At 41.8% G+C, this 20,300-nt stretch overlaps 1 protein-coding gene across 1 annotated transcript in view; it reads right to left on the bottom strand.

The window, feature by feature from the left end:
* The window catches only part of aarsd1 (alanyl-tRNA synthetase domain containing 1), a 96,065-nt gene that overhangs the window by 19,438 nt on the left and 56,327 nt on the right, over positions 1 to 20,300 (bottom strand). Inside the window, exons 7-9 of the mRNA XM_060848634.1 lie at positions 18,221 to 18,349; positions 6,562 to 6,721; positions 1,383 to 1,440 (exon numbers count right to left, since the gene is read on the bottom strand). Of these exons, the coding sequence (XP_060704617.1) occupies positions 1,383 to 1,440; positions 6,562 to 6,721; positions 18,221 to 18,349 (347 nt within the window). The remainder of the gene's footprint in view (positions 1 to 1,382; positions 1,441 to 6,561; positions 6,722 to 18,220; positions 18,350 to 20,300) is intronic.

Genomic DNA, 20,300 nt, shown 5'->3' with positions numbered 1-20,300 from the left:
TGCTTTTGGGGCAATATTAATAAATCAAATTGTCTATTCCTGCCCATTTTTTCACCACTTTTAATATTTGAAAACTTATCAGCAAGTCAAATATCGTCCTTCATCAGGAGGTATTCTTGAAAACTATTCCCATGAACGTATTATTTCTCAAAGGGGAAATGCACTTTCCCAGCTGCTTTGTACCGTGTCCTGATTAGCTTGTAAACATATTCTTGAGAGCTATTTTTCAATGAATTGATCATCATCAGGCTGATACAAATCAGTGGTGGGAAACGTGACAATTATCCCCTTGGGCCCAGTGTTGATATTAAGCACTTGCAAATTGGATAAAGTACAGATAAGATGGAAAATGTTTCCTGTCTCAACTCAACCAGCACCCCAACAAAGAAGCAACATTTGTGCCGTGTTCAAGCAGCACCACAGAAATAAAAACAAAAAATGCCAGACATGCTCAGCAGATCAGGCAACATCCACGAAGAATGTTAACCTTTCAGGTCTGTGACTTATCATTAGAAGAAGAAATTAATGTTCACTTCCTAAACCTTTCTACAATTGTCACTTAAAATAAAGCTGCCTGCACTTCAGATGGATGAGGTACAATTACCACTTGAGAATTGGCATTCTTAAATTGCTACCCAGAAGTTATAACATTAGTTTCAGTTCGAATAATGACCTCTACAAACCTTACATTGATTATTGCTGTATTTAAAAATTCACTTTAAAAGATAGAGGTTCAGAAAACATGGACTTACAATCGTATCATTTCATAGGTTAATTAAGCAGTGAAAAAAAATGCTCCAGTGATTAAAGGTACATTCCTCAGGAGAAAAGATTGAGGTGAGTCATGATTCAAGTCTATAAATAATGAAGGGCTTTAATTAATTAGAAGCAAACAGGTTATTTGACTTGGTTACTTAACACAAGACTAAAAGATCAACTTCGAGTCAAGATTAGAGAACAAAACAAAAGAAACTTGCCAATCCCAGAACAGTGGAAATTTTAGTCAAATTTGTAAAGGGGTCACAAAGACAATATACAATGGACACTGGAAATACTCAAGAGGTCTAGCAATATCTGTAAAGAAAGTAAAAGAGTTCATGCTTTGAGGCAATTATGACTCTTCCAAAGAAAAATCAAAAGCCGCATTCACCAGAATAATAATAGAAAGATATTTTGGCCATGATTTGATTTTATTCAGAAACGAGAGAAGGTCCCATGATAAAATCAGTCATTGACTCCAGTTGGAATGTTCTTTTCTCACACTGGCCAGAACTGAACATTAATTTATAATTATTTAACAATGGAAACTAAAGGGAAAAACAAATGCCATCAGGAAATGATTCTGTACATAGATTATGACTCTACTTATAATTTATGCTTACCAAGAGGTCGTTTTGAAACCAAACATCAAATCTGCTATGGCTGTAATTAAATGTTGCCCTGAAACAAAATGGAATAAAAAGATCCAGACTTATTCTTAAGTAAAAGTGCCAGTCATAATTTAATGCAAACGTGAAAAGCAAAATGAAAGTATTTCAGAAATTGAAAATTTTCTTCAATAATAAGAATATGTCAGATATTTAATAATATCTTAGAAGAAGGCCACAAAATCAGTATAGGTTTTCCACTGTAACTATTGAGAAACATCTGCACCAGACATCCGCTCAGACTCTGTCAATAAACACCAGTTAGAGGGGATTGAGTAATTTAGGATTTCAATTCATTCAGAAAACTAGAAAAACAACTTGGACAAAGAAAAATGACTGGCTGGCCAAATCCGACCAGTGCCATGATCTCGACTTGCACTATGTTGAACCTCATAACCATTGGTAAAGCTTATGCCTGAAACATTGACTCTCCTGCTCCTCAGATGCTGCCTGACCTGCTGTGCTTTTGCAGTGCCACACTTTTCAACTCTGATCTCCAGCATCTGCAGTCCTCACTTTCTCCTGGGGAAGGCAGGGGCTATGTTCATGCCCCAGAGGAAGCCTCAGGCATGGCAACTCCAAAACTCAGTTTCCACTACTCCCTTACACTAATAGCATCATCGGAGATCCCTGACAGGCCCACCCTGAAACATCAACATTATTTCATACCCCAGTGAGCTACGGCCAACCCAACAGATTCCTGTCAACAAATTGACAAGAATTAGGCTGGGTTATATCCAGTCAACATAAGTAATTTTATGGGAGTAGAACACTTTCTACAAGTGTGTGCTCTAAGCTCTGAGACCGAAATTGGCAGGTATGACATGGTGGGCATCACAGAGGCGTGGCTGCGAGGCGGTCAGGACGAGGATCAAAATATCCAAGGATGTACAGAGGAACTTCGATTATCCAAATGAAATGGGCGGGCACTATTTCATTTGGATAGTTAATTATTCGTTTAATTGATTCAATGCCTCTCCTCTGGGGCTGGGAGTTTTCTGAAGTTTCCTGTTTCCTCGCTCTGCCTGCCTTGCTCCCTCTCTCTGTCTCAGGATTTGTTTCTGAGCAGACACACAAGAAACCTGCAGCATTGCTGGATCCTTCCCCCTTCCCCCAACCCCATCAGTTCAATGGGATTGACGCAGCAAGTGCTTGCTAGGTTTGCTCCCCATTCAGGAGAGTAGGCAGCAGCACACTGTGTGCAAGACCCCGCCCCCCCAACCCCGACACCCTTCCACCCCCACACCCCCCCATCCGTACCCCCAACTCCGTCCACCCCCAAACCCTATCTGCACCCTCAAATCCACTCACCCCCGCACCAGGCCGCTCCCCCAATCTCATCCACCCCACCCCCATCTGCCCCCCCATCCATACCCCCAACCGTGTCCACCCCTGCACCCAGTCTGCCCCCCAACCCCATCCACCCTTGACCCCCATCTGCTACCCCTGCACCGTCCACCCCCGCTCCCATCCATCCTCAACCCCATCCATCCCAGCCCCCTGTCTGCACTCCCCATCCTGGCCCCAATCGCCCCACAACCCCATCCAACACAGCCCCCATCAACCCCACCATCTGGCCCCGGGCCTCCCCAACCCCATCCACCCCCACCCCCTATCACCCCCCAACTCTATCCGACCCTACCCCATATACAGGGATGTACCCTAAATCCCCTCTTCCTCAGAGAGGGCGGGTGTTCAGTCATTTGGAGACGGTGCCTGGGCTCCCATCAATGTCCAGGACTGATCTCAGCAGCACTTCAGTAAGCTGGGTTTATTATAATCATTGTAAATAAAAGACACGAATAGTGTTGAAACACCTCTTTGATGTATTGCTTCTATCATGACCTTGAGATCTTCTTCAGATAATCCAAAAATCAGATAACTGATATTTGAGTAATCGACATTCCCCTGTGCAGCCTATCAAAAAGACAGGAAGATGGGCAGAGAGAGTAGCGTTGCCTCGTTGGTTTGAAATTAATTTAAATCAATAATAGATATGAAGTATGGGTCAGACGATGTAGAATCGGCGTAGGTAGAGTTGAGAAAATGCAAAGATAAAAAAAAACACAGTGAGAGTTATCTAAGGCCTCCAAACAGGAGGTTTTGGGCACAAGATACACCAGGAGATAGAAATAATTGTAAGAAAGGCATGGTTACAGTGATCATGGGGGGATTTCAATATGCAGGTTAACTGGGAAAATCAGGTTGTAGTGCCAGTCACAAGAAAAGGAATTTGTGTAATGTCTACGAGATGGCTTTCTGGAGCAGTTTGTGGTGGAGCCCACCAGGGAACAGGCAATACTGAATTTAGTGCTGTGCAATGAGGCAGACTCGATAAGGGAGCTTAAGGTGAAGGAACCCTTGGGAGGCAGTGACCATAATATTCTGCCATATTTATTCTGCAATTTGAGAAGAGGAAGATGGAATGAGATGTAACAGTATTACAGTTGAACAAAGGCAACTACAAAGGCATGAAGTTGGAGCTGACCAGATTGACTGGGAGAAGAGCCTAGCAAGAAAGACAGTGCAACAGAAATGGCATAAGTTTCTGGGAGTAATTCAGGAGATACAGCAAAAATTCATCCCTAGGAAAAAGAAGCATACTCAAGGGAGATTGAAAATGTGTTGCTGGTTAAAGCGCAGCAGGTCAGGCAGCATCCAAGGAACAGGAAATTCGACGTTTCGGGCATGATGAAGGGCTTATGCCCGAAACGTCGAATTTCCTGTTCCTTGCATGCTGCCTGACCTGCTGCGCTTTAACCAGCAACAAATTTTTAGCTCTGACCTCCAGCACCTGCAGAGCTCACTTTTTCCTCAAGGGAGTTTGTGGCAACCATGGCTGACAAGGGAAGCTTGGGACAGTATAAAAGCTAAAGAGAAAGCATATAATGTGGTGAAGGGCAGTGGGAAACCAGAGATTGGAGAGTCAACAAAGCCAAGAGGAGAATGAGAAAAGAAATAAGGAGGGAGGAGATTAAATATGAAGGCAAACTAGCCAATAACATAGAAGATTGCAAGTGGTTCTTTAGATATAGAAAATGGCAAAAGAGAGGCAAAAGTGGACATTGGTCCACTGGAAAATGATGCTGGAGAAATAATAATGGGGAACAAAGAAATGGCTGAGGTACTGAATAAGTACTTTGTGTTAGTTTTCACAGTGGAAGGCACAAGTAATATCCTAAAAATTCAGGAGAGTCTGGGGGCAGAGGTAAGTATGGTGGCCATCACCAAGAAGAAGGTGCTTGAAAAATGGATAAACCACCTGGACCAGATGGGCTACACCCCAGAGTTCTGAAGGAGATAGCAGAAGAGGTAGTGGAGGCATTAGTAATGATATTTCAGAAATCACTGGAGTCAGGGAGGTTCCCAGTGAACAGCAAAATCACATTTAAGAAGGGAGTAAGGTAAAAGACAGTAAATTATAGGCCAATTAACCTGACCTTGGTTATTGATAAGACTTTGGAGTCCCCATTGGGGAGGAGGAGGTTTTTGAATACTTGGGAGTGCATGATAAAATAGGGTGAAATCAGCATGGTTTCATCAAGGGAAGGTCATGCCTGACAAATCTGATAGAATTCTTTGAGGAAGTAATAAGATCAAGAAGAGGCAATGGATGTTATCTACCTTGACATCCGGAAGGCCTTTGACAAGGTGCTGACCAGGAGGCTGCTGAGTAGGATATGGGCCCATGTTGTTCGAGGCAAGGCACTAGCTTGGATAGAAACTTGACTGTCTGGCAGAAAGCAGAGAGTGGGGATAAAAGGGTCCTTCTCAGGATGACAGCTAGTGACTGCAGGAGCAGTGTTGGGACGACAACTTTTCACTTTACACATTAATAGTATAGATGAAGGAACTGAGGGCATTCAGGCTAAGTTTACATATGATAAAAAGATAGCTGGAGGTACAGGTAGTATTAAGGAGGAAGGGAGGCTGCAGAAGGATTTGACAGGCTAAGAGAGTGGGCAAAGAAGTGGCAGATGGAATATAGTGCGGGAAAGTGTGAGGTCATGGATTTTGTTAGGAAGAATAGAGGCATGGACTATTTTCTAAATGGGGAGAAAATTCAGAAATCTGAAATACAAAGGGACTTGGGAGTTCTAGTCCAGGATTCTTTTCAGGTAGATTCAGGATTCTTTGCAGATTGAGTCGCTAGTTAGGAAGCAAATACAATGTTGGCATTTATTTTGAGAGGACTGGATTGTAAAAGCAGGGATGTACTTCTGAGGCTTTATAAAGCTCTGTCAGACCACATTTAAAGTATCGTAAGCAATTTTGGGACTCACATCTCAGGAGGGATGATCTGGCCTGGAAGCAGGTCCAGAGGAGGTTCACGAGAATGATCCCAGGAATGGAAGGCTTAACATGAAGAACATTTGAAGACTTTGGGTCTATATTGATGGAATTTTGAAGGATGAGGGGGAATCTAATTGAAACTTACAGAATACTGAACAGTCTGGATAGAGTGGACATTCAGAAGACGTTTCCATTGGTAAGAGAGACGAAGACCCGAAGGCACAGCCTTAGAGTAAAGGGAAGACCCTTTAGACTGGAGACAAGAGTAAACTTCTTCAGCCAGAGAGTGGTGAATCTATGGAACTCAGTGTCACAGAAGGCTGTGGAGGCCAGATCATGGAGTATTTTAAGACAGAGATAGATAGGTTCTTGATTGTCAAGGGGATCAAGGATTTCAGGGAGAAAACGGGAAAATGGGTTGTGAAACTTATTAGTCATGATTGAATGGCAGAGCAGACACAATGGGCCAGATGGTCTAAGCGGTATAGTGGAATGTCAATACTGAAGACATTTTCAGTCCAAGTCTATGTCTAAAACTACAAAATTGTTAAGTCTCTCCAAGAAAGTTGCATTTTTAATCTTTAGTTGAACAATTCAACAACACTTGTTGAGATATCAATTTATTATTGATCAATGAATGACAACAGCCTGAATGCTGTTAAATAATCAGTATTTGTGCTTACCTCTATGGTCCTTATCAATTTGTATCAATGAACTATGACAAAAAGAGATCTCAGAGCAGACAGATAGGAGGATGCTCCCACTGCTTTGAAGCTATAAATTAAGTGGCTTAGTTTAGAGAAACCAGAACACCCTAAAAATCAATGAAACAGCTGAGTACCTGAATGTTGCTGCATGTGGTCAAACCGTCTTTCCCAGTCGATCTTCACCTGAACCTTAGATAAAGGCTCCAAGGGTGATTGCACAAAGTGAATAGCCTCTGGCCCATGCCTTGTCACTCGTAACACAGGAATGTCATTTATAAACCCACGGTCATCAGGCTTTAAGAAATAAATTATATGAAGTTTTCAAAACATTATTTTCATTGCTTTTTCAGCGCAAGCAACATTTCAATTCCAACAATAATTAAAGCATTTCCAATATTCAACAGCAAATGAGAGTTGACTTATCATGTCAATCTTTCTACATTACTAGAGTCTCTATTTATATAGTCCAACCTCTAACATGGTTGATTGATCTATCTGGCTCCAATAGCAGGGCAGAATTGATATGTGCTTGCCAGAAACCAATCAGATTGTTTCAAAAGCACATGGTAGCCAGTATTTCTATTACTGTTTCTACGTTCATTTCATTTTATTAAATGGGTTCGGAATCTTCAACCAAATTATCAACCCAAATGGCTTCATATCAAATTCCCAGTTCACTTAACCTTAAACTCTTAGACTTTTAGCCCATTTATTATAAGATATTAATTAGTATTGTGCTGTGTGTTCTGTGGAACCAATCACTATCAGCTAACGATTGAGGTAGAATGCTCCAATTGATTTTCATTTCTATATAAAGTCTCAGACCCGGCTTGGTGAACAGCAGTAAAGGATTTGTGAAGGTTTGTAAGCTCAGGTTGAGGTTTAGGGTGTAGGTTTGCTCGCTGAGCTGTAGGTTTGATATCCGGACGTTTCGTTACCTGGCTAGGGAACATCATGTGATCTTCAAGTGAAGCGAAACTGTTGTCTCCTGCTTTCTATTTATATCTTTCTCCCGGATGGGGGTTCCTGGGGTTTGTGGTGATGTCATTTCCTGCTCAGTTTCTGAGGGGTTGATAGATGGCATCTAGATCTATGCGTTTGTTATGGCGTTGTGGTTAGAGTGCCAGGCCTCTAGGAAATCTCTGGCATGTCTTTGCTTAGTCTGTCCCAGGAAAGATGTGTTGTCCCAGTTGTAGGACAAACAGGAAGAAAGTTAGCCACCAGGATACACGAACACCAGCTAGCCACAAAAAGACACGACCCTCTCTCCCTCGTAGCCCTACACATGGATGGAAAAAAAACACCATTTCGACTGGGATAACACATCTATCCTGGGGCAGGCTAAGCAAAGACATGCCATAGAATTCCTAGAGGCTTGGCACTCCAACCACAACACCATAAACAAACACATAGATCTAGATGCCATCTATCAACCCCTCAGAAAATGAATAGGAAATGACATCACCACAAACCCCAGGAACCCCATCCAGGAGAAAGATATAAATAGAAAGCAGGAGACAACAGTTTTGCTTCACTTGGAGGTCGCCACTGATGATGTTACCTCGCCAGGTAACAAAACGTCTGGCTATCAAACCTACAGTTCAGCGGGCAAACCTACACCCTAAGCAGTAAAGGATGAATCGGTAGTGAGCCTTAACAAAAGACATTTGTCTTAACAAGAGGATGTAGTTTCTTTATAATAGTTACATTATCTATTTAGATATAATTCCAAAGACTATCAAGAGTCAGCAATAGTGTGTCCGACTCCCCTCAGGATCTCAAACTAGACTCTTCATTCTCCCTCCAAGAATATGTGACATCAGAGTGCAAAGACCTTAACGCAATCACCAACATGAATAAATAGATCCTCTAACATCTCCCCTCAAGTTTTATTTGCTTCATTGTTAACATTAATATATTGCAGGCATAAATTTATGCCTGCATTATATTTTACATTTACCATTAGGCTCCTCCCCCAATGAGGCAAAGTGAGGACTGCAGATGCTGGAGACCAGAGTCTAGGTTAGATGGTGCTGGAAAAGCACAGCAGGTTAGGCAGCATCCGAGGAGCAGGAAAATCTGCTCTTCCAATAAGTCTATAACTTCACAAATCTGGGTTGTCTGATACTTCATAACTCTTGCATAAAGCATTCTCTTTAAACTTGGAAGAATGGCAGGTCTTTCGGTTTGAGGATTGTTGACCTTGATTCTGATCATCTGTAAATAATTTCTCTACTTGAAAAACTTTTCAGACTTAGGTATCCTTTGCAAAGGCTGGAATTCCTGCTAAACCCACTACCCTACTGAGAGGACCTTTAAATTTTCTTGAATTCACTTTGCAGAAGAACATTTCCTGCTAAATCAGTTGTTGCCCCATAGCATCATCTGCGATATGTTTAATCTCATGAATGTTCCTCATAGTAAACAGCTGTACAGCAGAAGACGAAACAAATTTCCTATTTTCATCCCATGTCCTGAATCCATGACTGTTGGTCTGGCTTCCATTTGTTCCATGCAGCTCATCTGTATTTTGCAACTAAATGTTTGAAAAGTCTGCTGAAATATCTGTGTTGAAGTATATAAGCTATTTACTTCAATCTGTTAATTTGGTTAGACATCTTAATTCACCGTTTTTCTGGGTGAATTAGTAATTTTCATATCGTCACGATATGACCTTATGGATTGCATCCTAGGATATTAAAGTAACTACAGAGATAGTTGATGGACCGGTTATAATTTTCCCCGAATTGTTGGATTCTGAAAAGTCCTGGAGGACTAGAAAACCACCAATGTAGCACCCTTAATTAATTAGAAAGATAGTTGAACAAAATGGTAACAAATAGGCCAGTTAGTTTAGTATCTGTCGCTGGGAAAATCTAAGAGTCTATTATAAAGGACACAATAGCAGTGCATTCAGGAATACATTATATAATCCAACAGAGTTAGCGTGATTTCATAAAGGAGAAATCATGCTTGACAAATTACGTGAGGAGGTAGCCAGCAGAATAGAGAAAGGAGAACCAGTAATTGAAATATATTTGAATTTGCAAACGGCACAAGGCATTTGACAACATTCAATGCATTAGGTGCCTTAAAATAAGAATCTATGATGTTGGGGTAGTGTGTTAACATGCACAGTGGATGGGGATCCAAAATGGCAGCGATCCAGCAAGTCTGAGTCTGTAGTGCTCTGCCCAAGACTCAGGCAAAATGGGCTGCCCGCCCCCACCACACCTGCCAAGTCATTCAAAATAACTTTTATTCAATACAGTTAGTCATTTTGCATCGAACTTGAGTAGATTGGTGCTTTGCTAAAAAGACTAAGGGAAAGAATGCTCGCAGTAGGCAGGAACCCCTCCCCCACCATCAGCAGAGATGTCCACAGCCGTCCTGGGGGACTTCCTACGGTGGCGAGCCTTGTTGCTATGATTACCAAGCTGGAAGAGAAGATCAACGTCTTCATAGAGGAGTCCAGAAGCATGTGGGAGTCCCTCTCGGTCGTGCTGCAAAATCACGACCGAGATATTGAAAAGATTGAACATTGGAGGGGGGGAACTAAAGGGCGCAACCTCTGAGGCTGCTGTAGAACCGGCCGTGGGTTGGGTCCAGACTCTTGAACAGCGAGTCCGGGCCTTAGAAAATCACATCGATGACCTCGAGAATCGGGGTCGAGGAAAAAATATTCGTTTGCTGGGCCTTTCCGAATGGGAAGAGGAAGGCCAGATTGCAGTGTTTTTGGAGCAGTGGCTCCCTCAGATGTTGAAGCTGGAGGCTGGACCAGGCCAGGTGCGGGTAGAGTGGGCCCACCAGGTTGCAATACGCAGGTCCGGATCGGACCAGCACCCCCACCCGATTCTGTTATGGCTTCAGTACTACAGAGAGAAGCAAAAGCTCTTGGAAGCCTCCAGAACCCTCGGGAAAGATCCCCCAGCCATGACATATAAGGGATCTAGGATTATGCTGTTTAGCGTCTAAGGGACTTAAACATCCAGTACTCCTTGTGCTGCCCAGCGATGCTGTGTTTTAACCATGAAGGATCCGTCTCTCACTTCGGATCGCTGGAGAAGGTCACGGAATTTTTGGACTCTCTTACATAGATTGTAAGAATTAATCAGTGTGGTGTTCTCCAACCCCCCCGCCTACCCTTTTTTCTTCCCTTATTTCCATTATTGCTTAATACCATCTCTCCGGGGGGTAGGGAAGGGGGCTTATTTGTTCTCCACTATTCGATTTACTTTTTTTATATAGGACGGGCGGTTTCGTTGATTCAGGTGATTGGGGGGGGGGGGGGGGTTTGCTTCGTCCTACCTTATTTCTTTTTTTCACAGCGGGGTTTTTCCCCTTTTTTGTGTTATTATACTTAGTTATTACCTGCTGAGACTGTAACTTTACAGTTTAAATGTTTATACAAGGTATTATCTTTACTAAATGTACCTAGCTGTTGGTATGGGTGGGGGGGGAAGGATACTCACCGTTAACTTTAGCTTTATAGTACACTTGAATTTTTCTATTTTACTATGGGGTGCCTGGGTGGGGCACTGGATGGGAGAGGATACAATGGGTTTTCAGGTAGGAAGTGATGCCCCCTGGAAGCAAGGGGTAAAATCTCCTTTTAAATGTGTTTTATATTTTTATTATTTAGAAATTTTTTTTGCTATATTGGCATGAGTGTATTAAAGAATCTCTATTTTTGTGAATTTTCTACGGTCTATGCTCGGGGTGCTTTGGATGGGGTTCTTCCTCCCGGGGGGTCTCAGACTTGCCTGGACAATTATGGTTAGTCATTTGATTAAACGGTGCACCTGGAACGTCAAAGGGAGTAATTCACCAATCGAAAGGAAGAAAATATATCAAACCTCAAAAAAGAAAGGGTTGATTTAGCTCTCTTACAGGAGATACATTTACTGGATAAAGAGTAGTCATTCTCATTCAGAAGAATCTCCCTTTCAAAATCTTAATTCAGATAAAAGATTAATCTGGACGGTACATATTGATTAAAGCCCTTATAAATGGAGAGGAATATGGGATTTTGAATCTTTATTGTCCCCCGGCACATCCTTTCAAATTTATAATGGAAGCATTTTCCAAACTGATGGCTCTCGGGGTTCGCTACACTATTATAGGAGGAGATTTTCATTGCATTGTGGACCCAGAGATAGACAGGATACCCAAGAGTACTGCGGGTATATCCCTCGGATCCAGGCAATTGGCGGATTTGAATAAAGAGCTAGGATTAGATGATATGTGGAGGTGCCTCCACCCACAAGGCAGAGACTTCTCTTTTTACTCTAATCCACGTAAGTGTCATACTAGAATTGATATGTTTTTTGCCCCCTCAACCTTTTTGAATTCCATATTATCTTGCAAAATAGGTAATATAATAATTTCTGATCACGCTGCAGTGTAAATGGAAATCAAGACTAGGAGCAATGAAATGGCCACCCGACATTGGGTTATGGATGCTTTCTTAACAAAGGATAGTAAATTTGTAAAATATTTCTCTCAAGAATTCAGAACCTTTTTGGAAATTAATTCAGGTATGGCTAGTAACATATTGGTGATGTGGGAGATCATTAAGGCTTACACGTGGAGTCTGATCATTTCATACTCGGTGACCCAGAAAAAACAAAAGGGAGAACAACAGCGTCTACACGAGGCTCGCCTACAGGCAGCTGAGACAGCGTACATTGATAGGCCCTCTGTTGCTAAATTACAAAGGATTACAGCCCTTAGGACAGCCCTGAATACCGCGCTTACCCAAACGGCAAAGAGGGAAATATTATTTGCAAAGCAAAGACTACATGGATATGGCGATAAGCCTTGTAGATACCCAGTGTTTCTCGCAAGGTAAAAAAGACCCCTCAAGCTATTGCATCCATCAGGGAAAGTGCTGGTACTTTGACTCATGATCATAAAAGGATCAACACAATCTTCAGAAAGTTTTACTTTGATTTGTATAAATCGCAGGATTGTGAAGCTAGAGCCAAGAAGATGGAGTCCTTTTTTAAAAATCTGGCCTTTCCGGATTTAACCTCGGAACAGGTGTCGATCCTGAATGCTCCCTAACAACCCAGGAAGTAGTTGATGCTACCAGGCAGCTGCAGAGCAGTAAAGCACCTGGCCCAGATGGATTTCAGGTTGAATTCTACACAGAGTTTACAGGAGTACTAGCTGGTCCACTTATGGACATGTACAACTACTCATATAGTCAGGGCTGCCTCCCGCCTTCATTGAGAGAAGCCAATATTTCTCTCATTCTCAAAAAAGGAAAGGACCCAGAAGATTGCACATCATACAGACTAATCTTTGCTAAATGTAGATTTTAAAATTCTTTCTAAAACATTAACATTGAGGCTGGACAGGTATTGCCATATATCATAAAAGAGGACCAGACAGGGTTTATCAAGGGCCATCGATCATCTAATAATATTAGAAGGGTTTTGAATGTGATTCAAGCCTGTCATCAGGAAACAATACCGGGTATAGCAGTCTCAGTGGATACGGAGAAGGTATTTGACAGAGTTGAATGGTCATACCTGTTCCATACATTGAAAAGGTTTGGTGTTGGAATGGTATTTGCTAAATTAGTCTCAACATTGTCTCATGACCTTAAAAATGTGTTGCTGGAAAAGTGCAGCAGGTCAGGCAGCACCAAAGGAACAGGAGAATCGACGTTTCGGGCATAAGCCCTTCTTCGGGCTTATGCCCGAAACGTCGATTCTCCTGTTCCTTTGATGCTGCCTGACCTGCTGCAGTTTTCCAGCAACACATTTTTAAGCTCTGATCTCCAGCATTTGCAGTCCTCACTTTGTCCTAATTGTATAATGACCCCAAAGCTGTCGTGATCACGAATGGTTTCGGCTTGGATAGCTTCAGTGTAGGTAGGAGCTGCCGTCAAGGATTCCTCTCTCACCGTTACTATTCACACTAATAATTGAGCCACTAGCGGGAGTTATATGGGCTGATTATAACGGCCCTGAGGGTTGGTACAGGTAAACATAAAATTACCCTTTATGCAAATGATGTTCTCCTTTTTCCTAGTAATCCTTTGATGCCTGTGCCCCGCCTGATCCAAGTTATTAATTTATTTAGTGCTTTCTCAGGTTACAAAACTAATTTCTCAAAATCGGAGGCCATGCCGATGGGTGGTCTTGCTAGTATGTCCCACTTATTGGATGGATCTCATTTCCCCTTTCGGTGGACTCTGGAGGGTTTTTTATATTTAGGTATTTTTATCACCCCCATATTTGGTTAGCTATACAAGGTCAATTTTGTGCAGCTACTGGAAAGGATAATGCAGGACCTTCAACGTTGGGGGGATCTTCCAATTTCTTGGTTAGGTAGAATAGTTCTAATTAAAATGAATGTCTTGCCCTGTCTCTTATACCCTATGAGAATGCTCCCGGTGATGCTGCTGAGGCCTGCATTATGCAAATTGTATGGGTGGCTTGGTTCTTTCATCTGGAATCATAGACGGCCCCCTCATTAAGTTAAAGAAGCTACAGCTTCCACAAGCAAGGGGAGGGCTGGATTTTCCAGACTTTAGGAAGTATCCGCTGAGTTCTCTATTAAACTACATAGCCGTTTGGGTCTCGTCTGACACACAATCAATCTGGCTGGACATCGAGGCTTCTCAAACAAAGTGTCCTCTTATTAACCTCTTATTTTTAGATAAGATGAAAGTCATTATGGACCATTGCAAAAGCCCTGTAGTATTAAACACAATTAAAGCCTGGAAGATAATGCGGCAAAACGAGGGTAATTCACATAAAACCTCCTCTTCTACTCCTATAGTGGGGGCATGGGGTTTACAACCAGGGCTCACAGAGACTACATTTAAATCCTGGAGGTCTAGGGGTATTTCCTGCTTAGGGGATCTGTTTGATGAGGGTGTCATGATGTCTTTTGAACAGCTGCACCAGAAATTTGGACTAACTAATGGAGACCTCTTTCGATACTTCCAAATTCGAGACTACGTACAGCAGAAGATTATGTTATTAGATAGCGTTTAGAAATCAGATAGGGAACGAAGAGTGTTGTGGCCAATGGGTTTACCCTCGGTCAGCACTCTCTATCATTTATTACATAATGAAGTTTCGGAAGACTTGGAACGATTGCTTAGAACATGGGATCAGGAATTGGGGTTGGAAATATCCACAGAAATGTGGGACGACATCTGGGAAAGTGCCAGAAAAATCTCCACCTGTAACAGAACCCAAGCCATTCAGTTAAAGATACTCCATAGGACTCATATAGCACTGGAATGATTGGCAAAATTTAGGGCAGGAGCATCTCCAATGTGTCCCAAATGTAAAATAGAGGTGAGCACTCTCACACACTGCTTATGGACATGTCATAAGATCCGCAAATACTGGGTCAGAGTAGCAAATGCTTTGACAGAAGTCTTTGGAGCGGAAATTAGAGTAGATCCAGTATCTCTTCTCCTGGGCTTTTCGAGCTTGCCTTCTCTGGATGTGCACAGGAGGAAATTATTTTCCATTCTCTCCTCTTGTGCAAGGAAAAATATCTTAGTTAACTAGGTAGTTGAGGGCCTTGCAGGACTTTCGAACTGGTATAGGTTGATCGTGGAATGTATTCCCCTTGACTTCCTTACAAATATGGTGCACCAAAAAACTGAATTATATAGATATACATATTTCGGCCATTTTGTCAAGGGCTTTCATCTGGTTGTGGTAGCGGTTCTGGCTGGTCCGGAGGCCCTTTGGGGGGGAAGAATCCCGTATGAATACATTCTGAGTATGTACTTCACTATTTAATTACTATGTTATCCTTTTTTTTCTCTTGTGTAATGTAAGATATTCTATTATATGCTCTGGTTAGTTACAGGTTAGGTTAGTAGTTAGTTGAGTTTTGTTTTCTCTTTTTTATCTCTTTGTTTGTTAGGTTTTGGTTATTAATTATTTAATATTTAATTGTATATTAATGTTTGTATTTGTGTGTATTATTTTGTAAGTTTGTAAAAACATGTTAAATTTTCAATAAAAATATCTATTAAAAACAAACATGCACAGTCGATCTGCCATGTATTGGCGGAAGGGAAAGAGACAGAGTGTTGAGATACAGGGGCACTTTCAGGATGGCAACCACTAAATAGTGAATTGCCACAGTTACCAGTGCTGGGGCTACAACTTTGTATAGTATGTATGAATGATTTGGATGAGGGAAATGAATGCAGCATCACTAAGTTTGCACATGACACAAAAATAGGTGGGAAGACAAGTGGTAAGGATGGCAAACCGTCTGTGGAGAGGTGTAGACAAGTTAAGAGACTGGGCAAAAATTTGGCAGATGGGATAATAATTTTTGCAGGAAGAACAGAAAGCTGCACCACAGAGATCTGAAGTCCTCATGCATAAATCACAACAGACTAACATTCAATTTCAGTAAAAGGAATGAAGACAAATGGAATATTGGCCTCTATTCCAAGTGGAATGGAGTATAAAAATATGGAGGTCTTGCCAAAACTATACAAGACCCAAGTTAGACTACATTTAGAATATGGCAAACAGTGGTAAAGGATGAACCACTTGTGAGTCTTAAAAAGAGGCACTTGCTTTAACACCAAAATGCAGATTAATGCACAATAGCAATATGCAATACATACAAGTTAAATTGGCTAGTTGGACATCACACACAAGATTATCAGGAGCCAGGAATGACACATTGTATCCTAGTGGAATCTCAAACTATATTCTTCATTCTTCCCCAAGGCTGCATGACATCATCGGATTGGGTGAAGCTTAATGCAGGTTAATGTTAACATTAACCTTTCTAAACCATTACCTTAAAAAACAACCAGAAATTGGTGTATTTTCACAGTTCATAAGAGTCAGAGATCTGCAGTACATCGCGTCCGTGCCAGTCAAAAACAACTGCCTAACTATCTAACAGGAGTCATGTCAACCCTATGAAATCTGTCAGCACTTCGAAATTTGGTTTTAGGCTCCAAACATTGGGGGCACAGTGGAAATCAATGTAATGACCCATGTGCAATTTTATGCCCATCTTTCAAAAAGGCAGTTATTAGAAGTGAAATTAAAATTAATTAAGGACAAGGTCAAAGGACAAGGTCAAGAAGCAGTTATGATCTAATCTGTTCCTAAGCAACACCAGGCGCCAAGATTCTATCATCCAAACAACATGAGATTACAGTTATGCGACTACATCACAGACTTCAAAATTGTTTAAAGCTCACAACAAGACAAGTTCACTCCTGCTACTTTTAATCACTAATCTCACTGCAGTTAAACTGTCACTTTCACATCCTCCAAAAGGTAATATTAATAGACCCAGAATGATGAGGAAGGAGGTTTGCAGATATTTTACTTCAAAATGGCCTGGGTTGTAAATCTGGTCTTCTGCCTATTCTAGAAGGTCATGTAACTTTTTTGGGGGAGGGCATGGTGTATTGTTGGTATCATTTATATTGTGATTGACAAGGGATCACAGACTCTAAGGACCAGACTGTTTTTTTTCTATCACTGTTCGTATGAATCACTACAAATCACTTGAAAAATGTGCAATTCTGGTCTCCCTCCTATCGAAAGGATGTTGTGAAACTTGAAAGGGGTCAGAAAAGATTTACATGGGTCATTGCCAGGGTTGGAGGGTTTTAGCTACAGGGAGAGACTGAATAGGCTGGGGCTATTTTCCCTGGAGCATTGGAGGCTGAGGGGTGATCTTATAGAGGTTTATAAAATCATGAGGGACATGGATATGGTAAATAGATAAGGTCTCTTCCCTGGGATACAGGAGTCTAGATCTTTGAGGGCATAGGTTTAAGGTGAGATGGGAAAGATTTAAAAGGAACCTATGCGGCAACATTTTCACACAGAGGGTGGTGCGAGAGGCAGAATTAGCTGCCAGAGGAAGTGGCGGAGGTTGGTACAATTACAACATTTAAAAGGCATCTGGATGGGTATATGAATAGGAAGACTTAGATGGATATGGGCCAAGTGCTGACAAATGGGACTAGATTAATTTAGGGTATCTGGTCAGAATGGATGAGTTGAATGAAAGGTTCTGTTTCTGTGCTGTTCTTCTCTATGATTCTATGACTCTTAATTAGCTCTCAAATAAGATAAAATGTGGACAGTTTGAGGTACAGAGTTGGCTTTATACACAAGCAACATGGGCAATGCCCAGGGCACCTATCAAGAGTGAATGAGTGACAGGTGGTCAGAGGTGTGCTGTATCCTTCACTCCCCTGTATCTCTGTTGCTCCTTATAGACTATTGTTTTCATCCAGCTCCCCAATACTCTCTCTCAGCTCTTGTTCTCTCCAGCTTCATCTCCTGCCAGAGACAGACAAACTTTGCAGTAAGAAGCAGACAGATCCATCTCACTGATATCTGTAAGCAAATAGTTATTTTTAAGTATGTCACTGAAACATATTGTACATATATTGTGTTATAATTTAGATGGGTGGAAGGACTGTCCATCATTACTAATACATTTTAAAAGGTGCCCTTCAACTAAGTAAGCCTGAGAACCTACCTTAAACCATCCAGCTCTTTAAAAACACACTGCAACTCCTGCAGTGATTTCAAAGGTATCAGGAAGTGTTGCACATAAAGAAATCAGCCTACACTATGGCTTCTCTCACCAAGATGGTAGGTGTACATTATTCAGCAACAGAAAGTCACACTGAACCTAAAAGCATTTTTGCTTGACACAATCCAACACTGCATCTCCAAATGCAGAAAGTGCACTCACCCCAACTCCCAATTACAGCAGAAATAAACGCAACCCTTTGAGAAACAAATCACTGACCTGTCCACCTCCCTCTGGAAACAGCAGAGTGTCCTCAAGAATCACGTTAAAACCTTTCAGAGTTTCTTTTTTCCCATTCACAGTGATTTTCAACTCTGCTGGAGTACATGATACCACCAAGGTCTCAAACTGAAATAAAAGGCATCATACAAATAAAACATAAGCTGCGAGAAAATCTAGAGAAACAGGATTAGGGTATTGTACTGCAAAGGCACACATATTACAGTTGTTAATAAAATAAAAAAAAGGTGTACATGTGCACCAGTGAAAAGACTGAAATACATGTAGAAATTTCTAGTACACAACAGGTCACTCAGCATTTGCAGAAAGTTGAAAATCACACAACACCAGGTTATAGTCCAACAGGTTTATTTGAAAATACAAGCTTTCGGAGCACTGCTCCTTCATCGGGTAACTATTGGGGCATGATCATAGGACACAGAATTTATTGTAAAAGAGCGAAGTCTCGGTATTGAACCACCCAAGATTGCTGTTAAGTTTTTAGGCACTTAGAACGGAGATACGGGTTTCAATTGATTAATATGAAAATCGCTGAACTTCTTTCAAGTCACAGTCTCGAGACAACTTAAGGTTTTACCAGTATATAAAAAAGTGACATCTCAGCTCAGACAATGCATCAATGGTGTGAGATTAGAGTCTGCCTGTTTCTATTTCCACCATGTCACATGGACTGACCGCCTGCAGAGTGCGTGCTTTTTGAACAAAATATTATGTATCTGAAAATACAAATTCACCCCATAGACGTAAATGTGGGTGTGGGTGTGTGTGTGTGGGGGGTCAGAGAGTATCTGTGTGTGTGTGTGTGTGTGTGTGCGCGCGCGCACTTGATAGAGTGTGCACGTGAGTATATGCCCGTGCGAGGGTGTGCGTGCATGCATGAGAGAGTGAGCAGCCATTCTCTTGGGTACCAAGCTTGGCTATCAGCCACTGCCTCAACCAGGATCTTGGGTTCATGTCATGCCACAGGGGAACTCACTACACTATACACTCTCTCTCACACACACACTGAAGCAGACATACATACAAACACACACGCAAACACATTCTCTTGCACACAATCACATTCACACAGACCCTCTCTCTCTCTCTCTCACACACACACACACACATAATCTGCAGGCAGTCAATCCATGTGACATTTTATAAATTCCTACTTTGGAAAGAGAACTAGTCTGACTCAAGGTTGGGGTACAGACAGACTCTAACCTCACACCTTTAATACATTGCCTCAACTAAGGTCAACTTTTTTTATATTGATAAAACCTTAAGTTGTCTTGGGACTGTGACTCAAAGAAGTTCTGGGATTTACTTATTTATCAATCGAAACCTGCATTCCCATTTTAAGTGATCAAACCAGCACAGTGGCTCGCACTGCTGCCTCACAGCACCAGGGTCTCAGGTTCGATTACAGCCTTGGGCGAATGTCTGTGTGAAGTTTGCACATTCTCCCCGTGTCTGCGTGGGTTTCCTCTGGGTGCTCCGATTTCCTTCCACAGTCACAAAGATGTGCAGGTCAGGTGAATTGGCCATGCTAAATTACCCATAGTGTTCGGTGCATTAGTCAGAGGGAAATGGGTCTGGATGGGTTACTCTTCGGAGAGTCGGTGTGGACTGGTTTGGCCGAAGGGCCTATTTCCACACAGTAGGGAATCTAGTCTTTTAAAAAAAAACACTTAACTGCAATCTAGGTTGGTTCAATATGTATAACACTTTGATCTTTTGCAATAAATTCTGTGTCCTACAATCCTGCCCACTAGTTATCTGAAGGAGCAGTGCTCCGAAAGCTTGTATTTTCAAATAAACCTGATGGACTATAAGCTGGTGTTGTGTGATTTTTAACTTTGTCCACTCCAGTCCAACACTAGCACCTCCACATCATGGCTACCATTTGGTGAACGCCTGGTTATGGCATTTAAAAGATCAGACAATCCAACAGATCTTTGGCTAAGAGATAAACAGGTGTTTTTGTAAGACTAGAAGAAAAACTGTTTTCTACTATTCCCAAGGTAGCTTGTTGAGTCACCCAGCATTAGTTGCCGAAGGTCTATCTACTCAGGGA

The sequence above is a fragment of the Hemiscyllium ocellatum genome, chromosome 32 (assembly GCF_020745735.1).
Source record: "Hemiscyllium ocellatum isolate sHemOce1 chromosome 32, sHemOce1.pat.X.cur, whole genome shotgun sequence".
Taxonomy (NCBI): domain Eukaryota; kingdom Metazoa; phylum Chordata; class Chondrichthyes; order Orectolobiformes; family Hemiscylliidae; genus Hemiscyllium; species Hemiscyllium ocellatum.
Note: the sequence above shows the minus strand (reverse complement) of the source record. Positions and strands in the feature narration are given on the sequence as shown.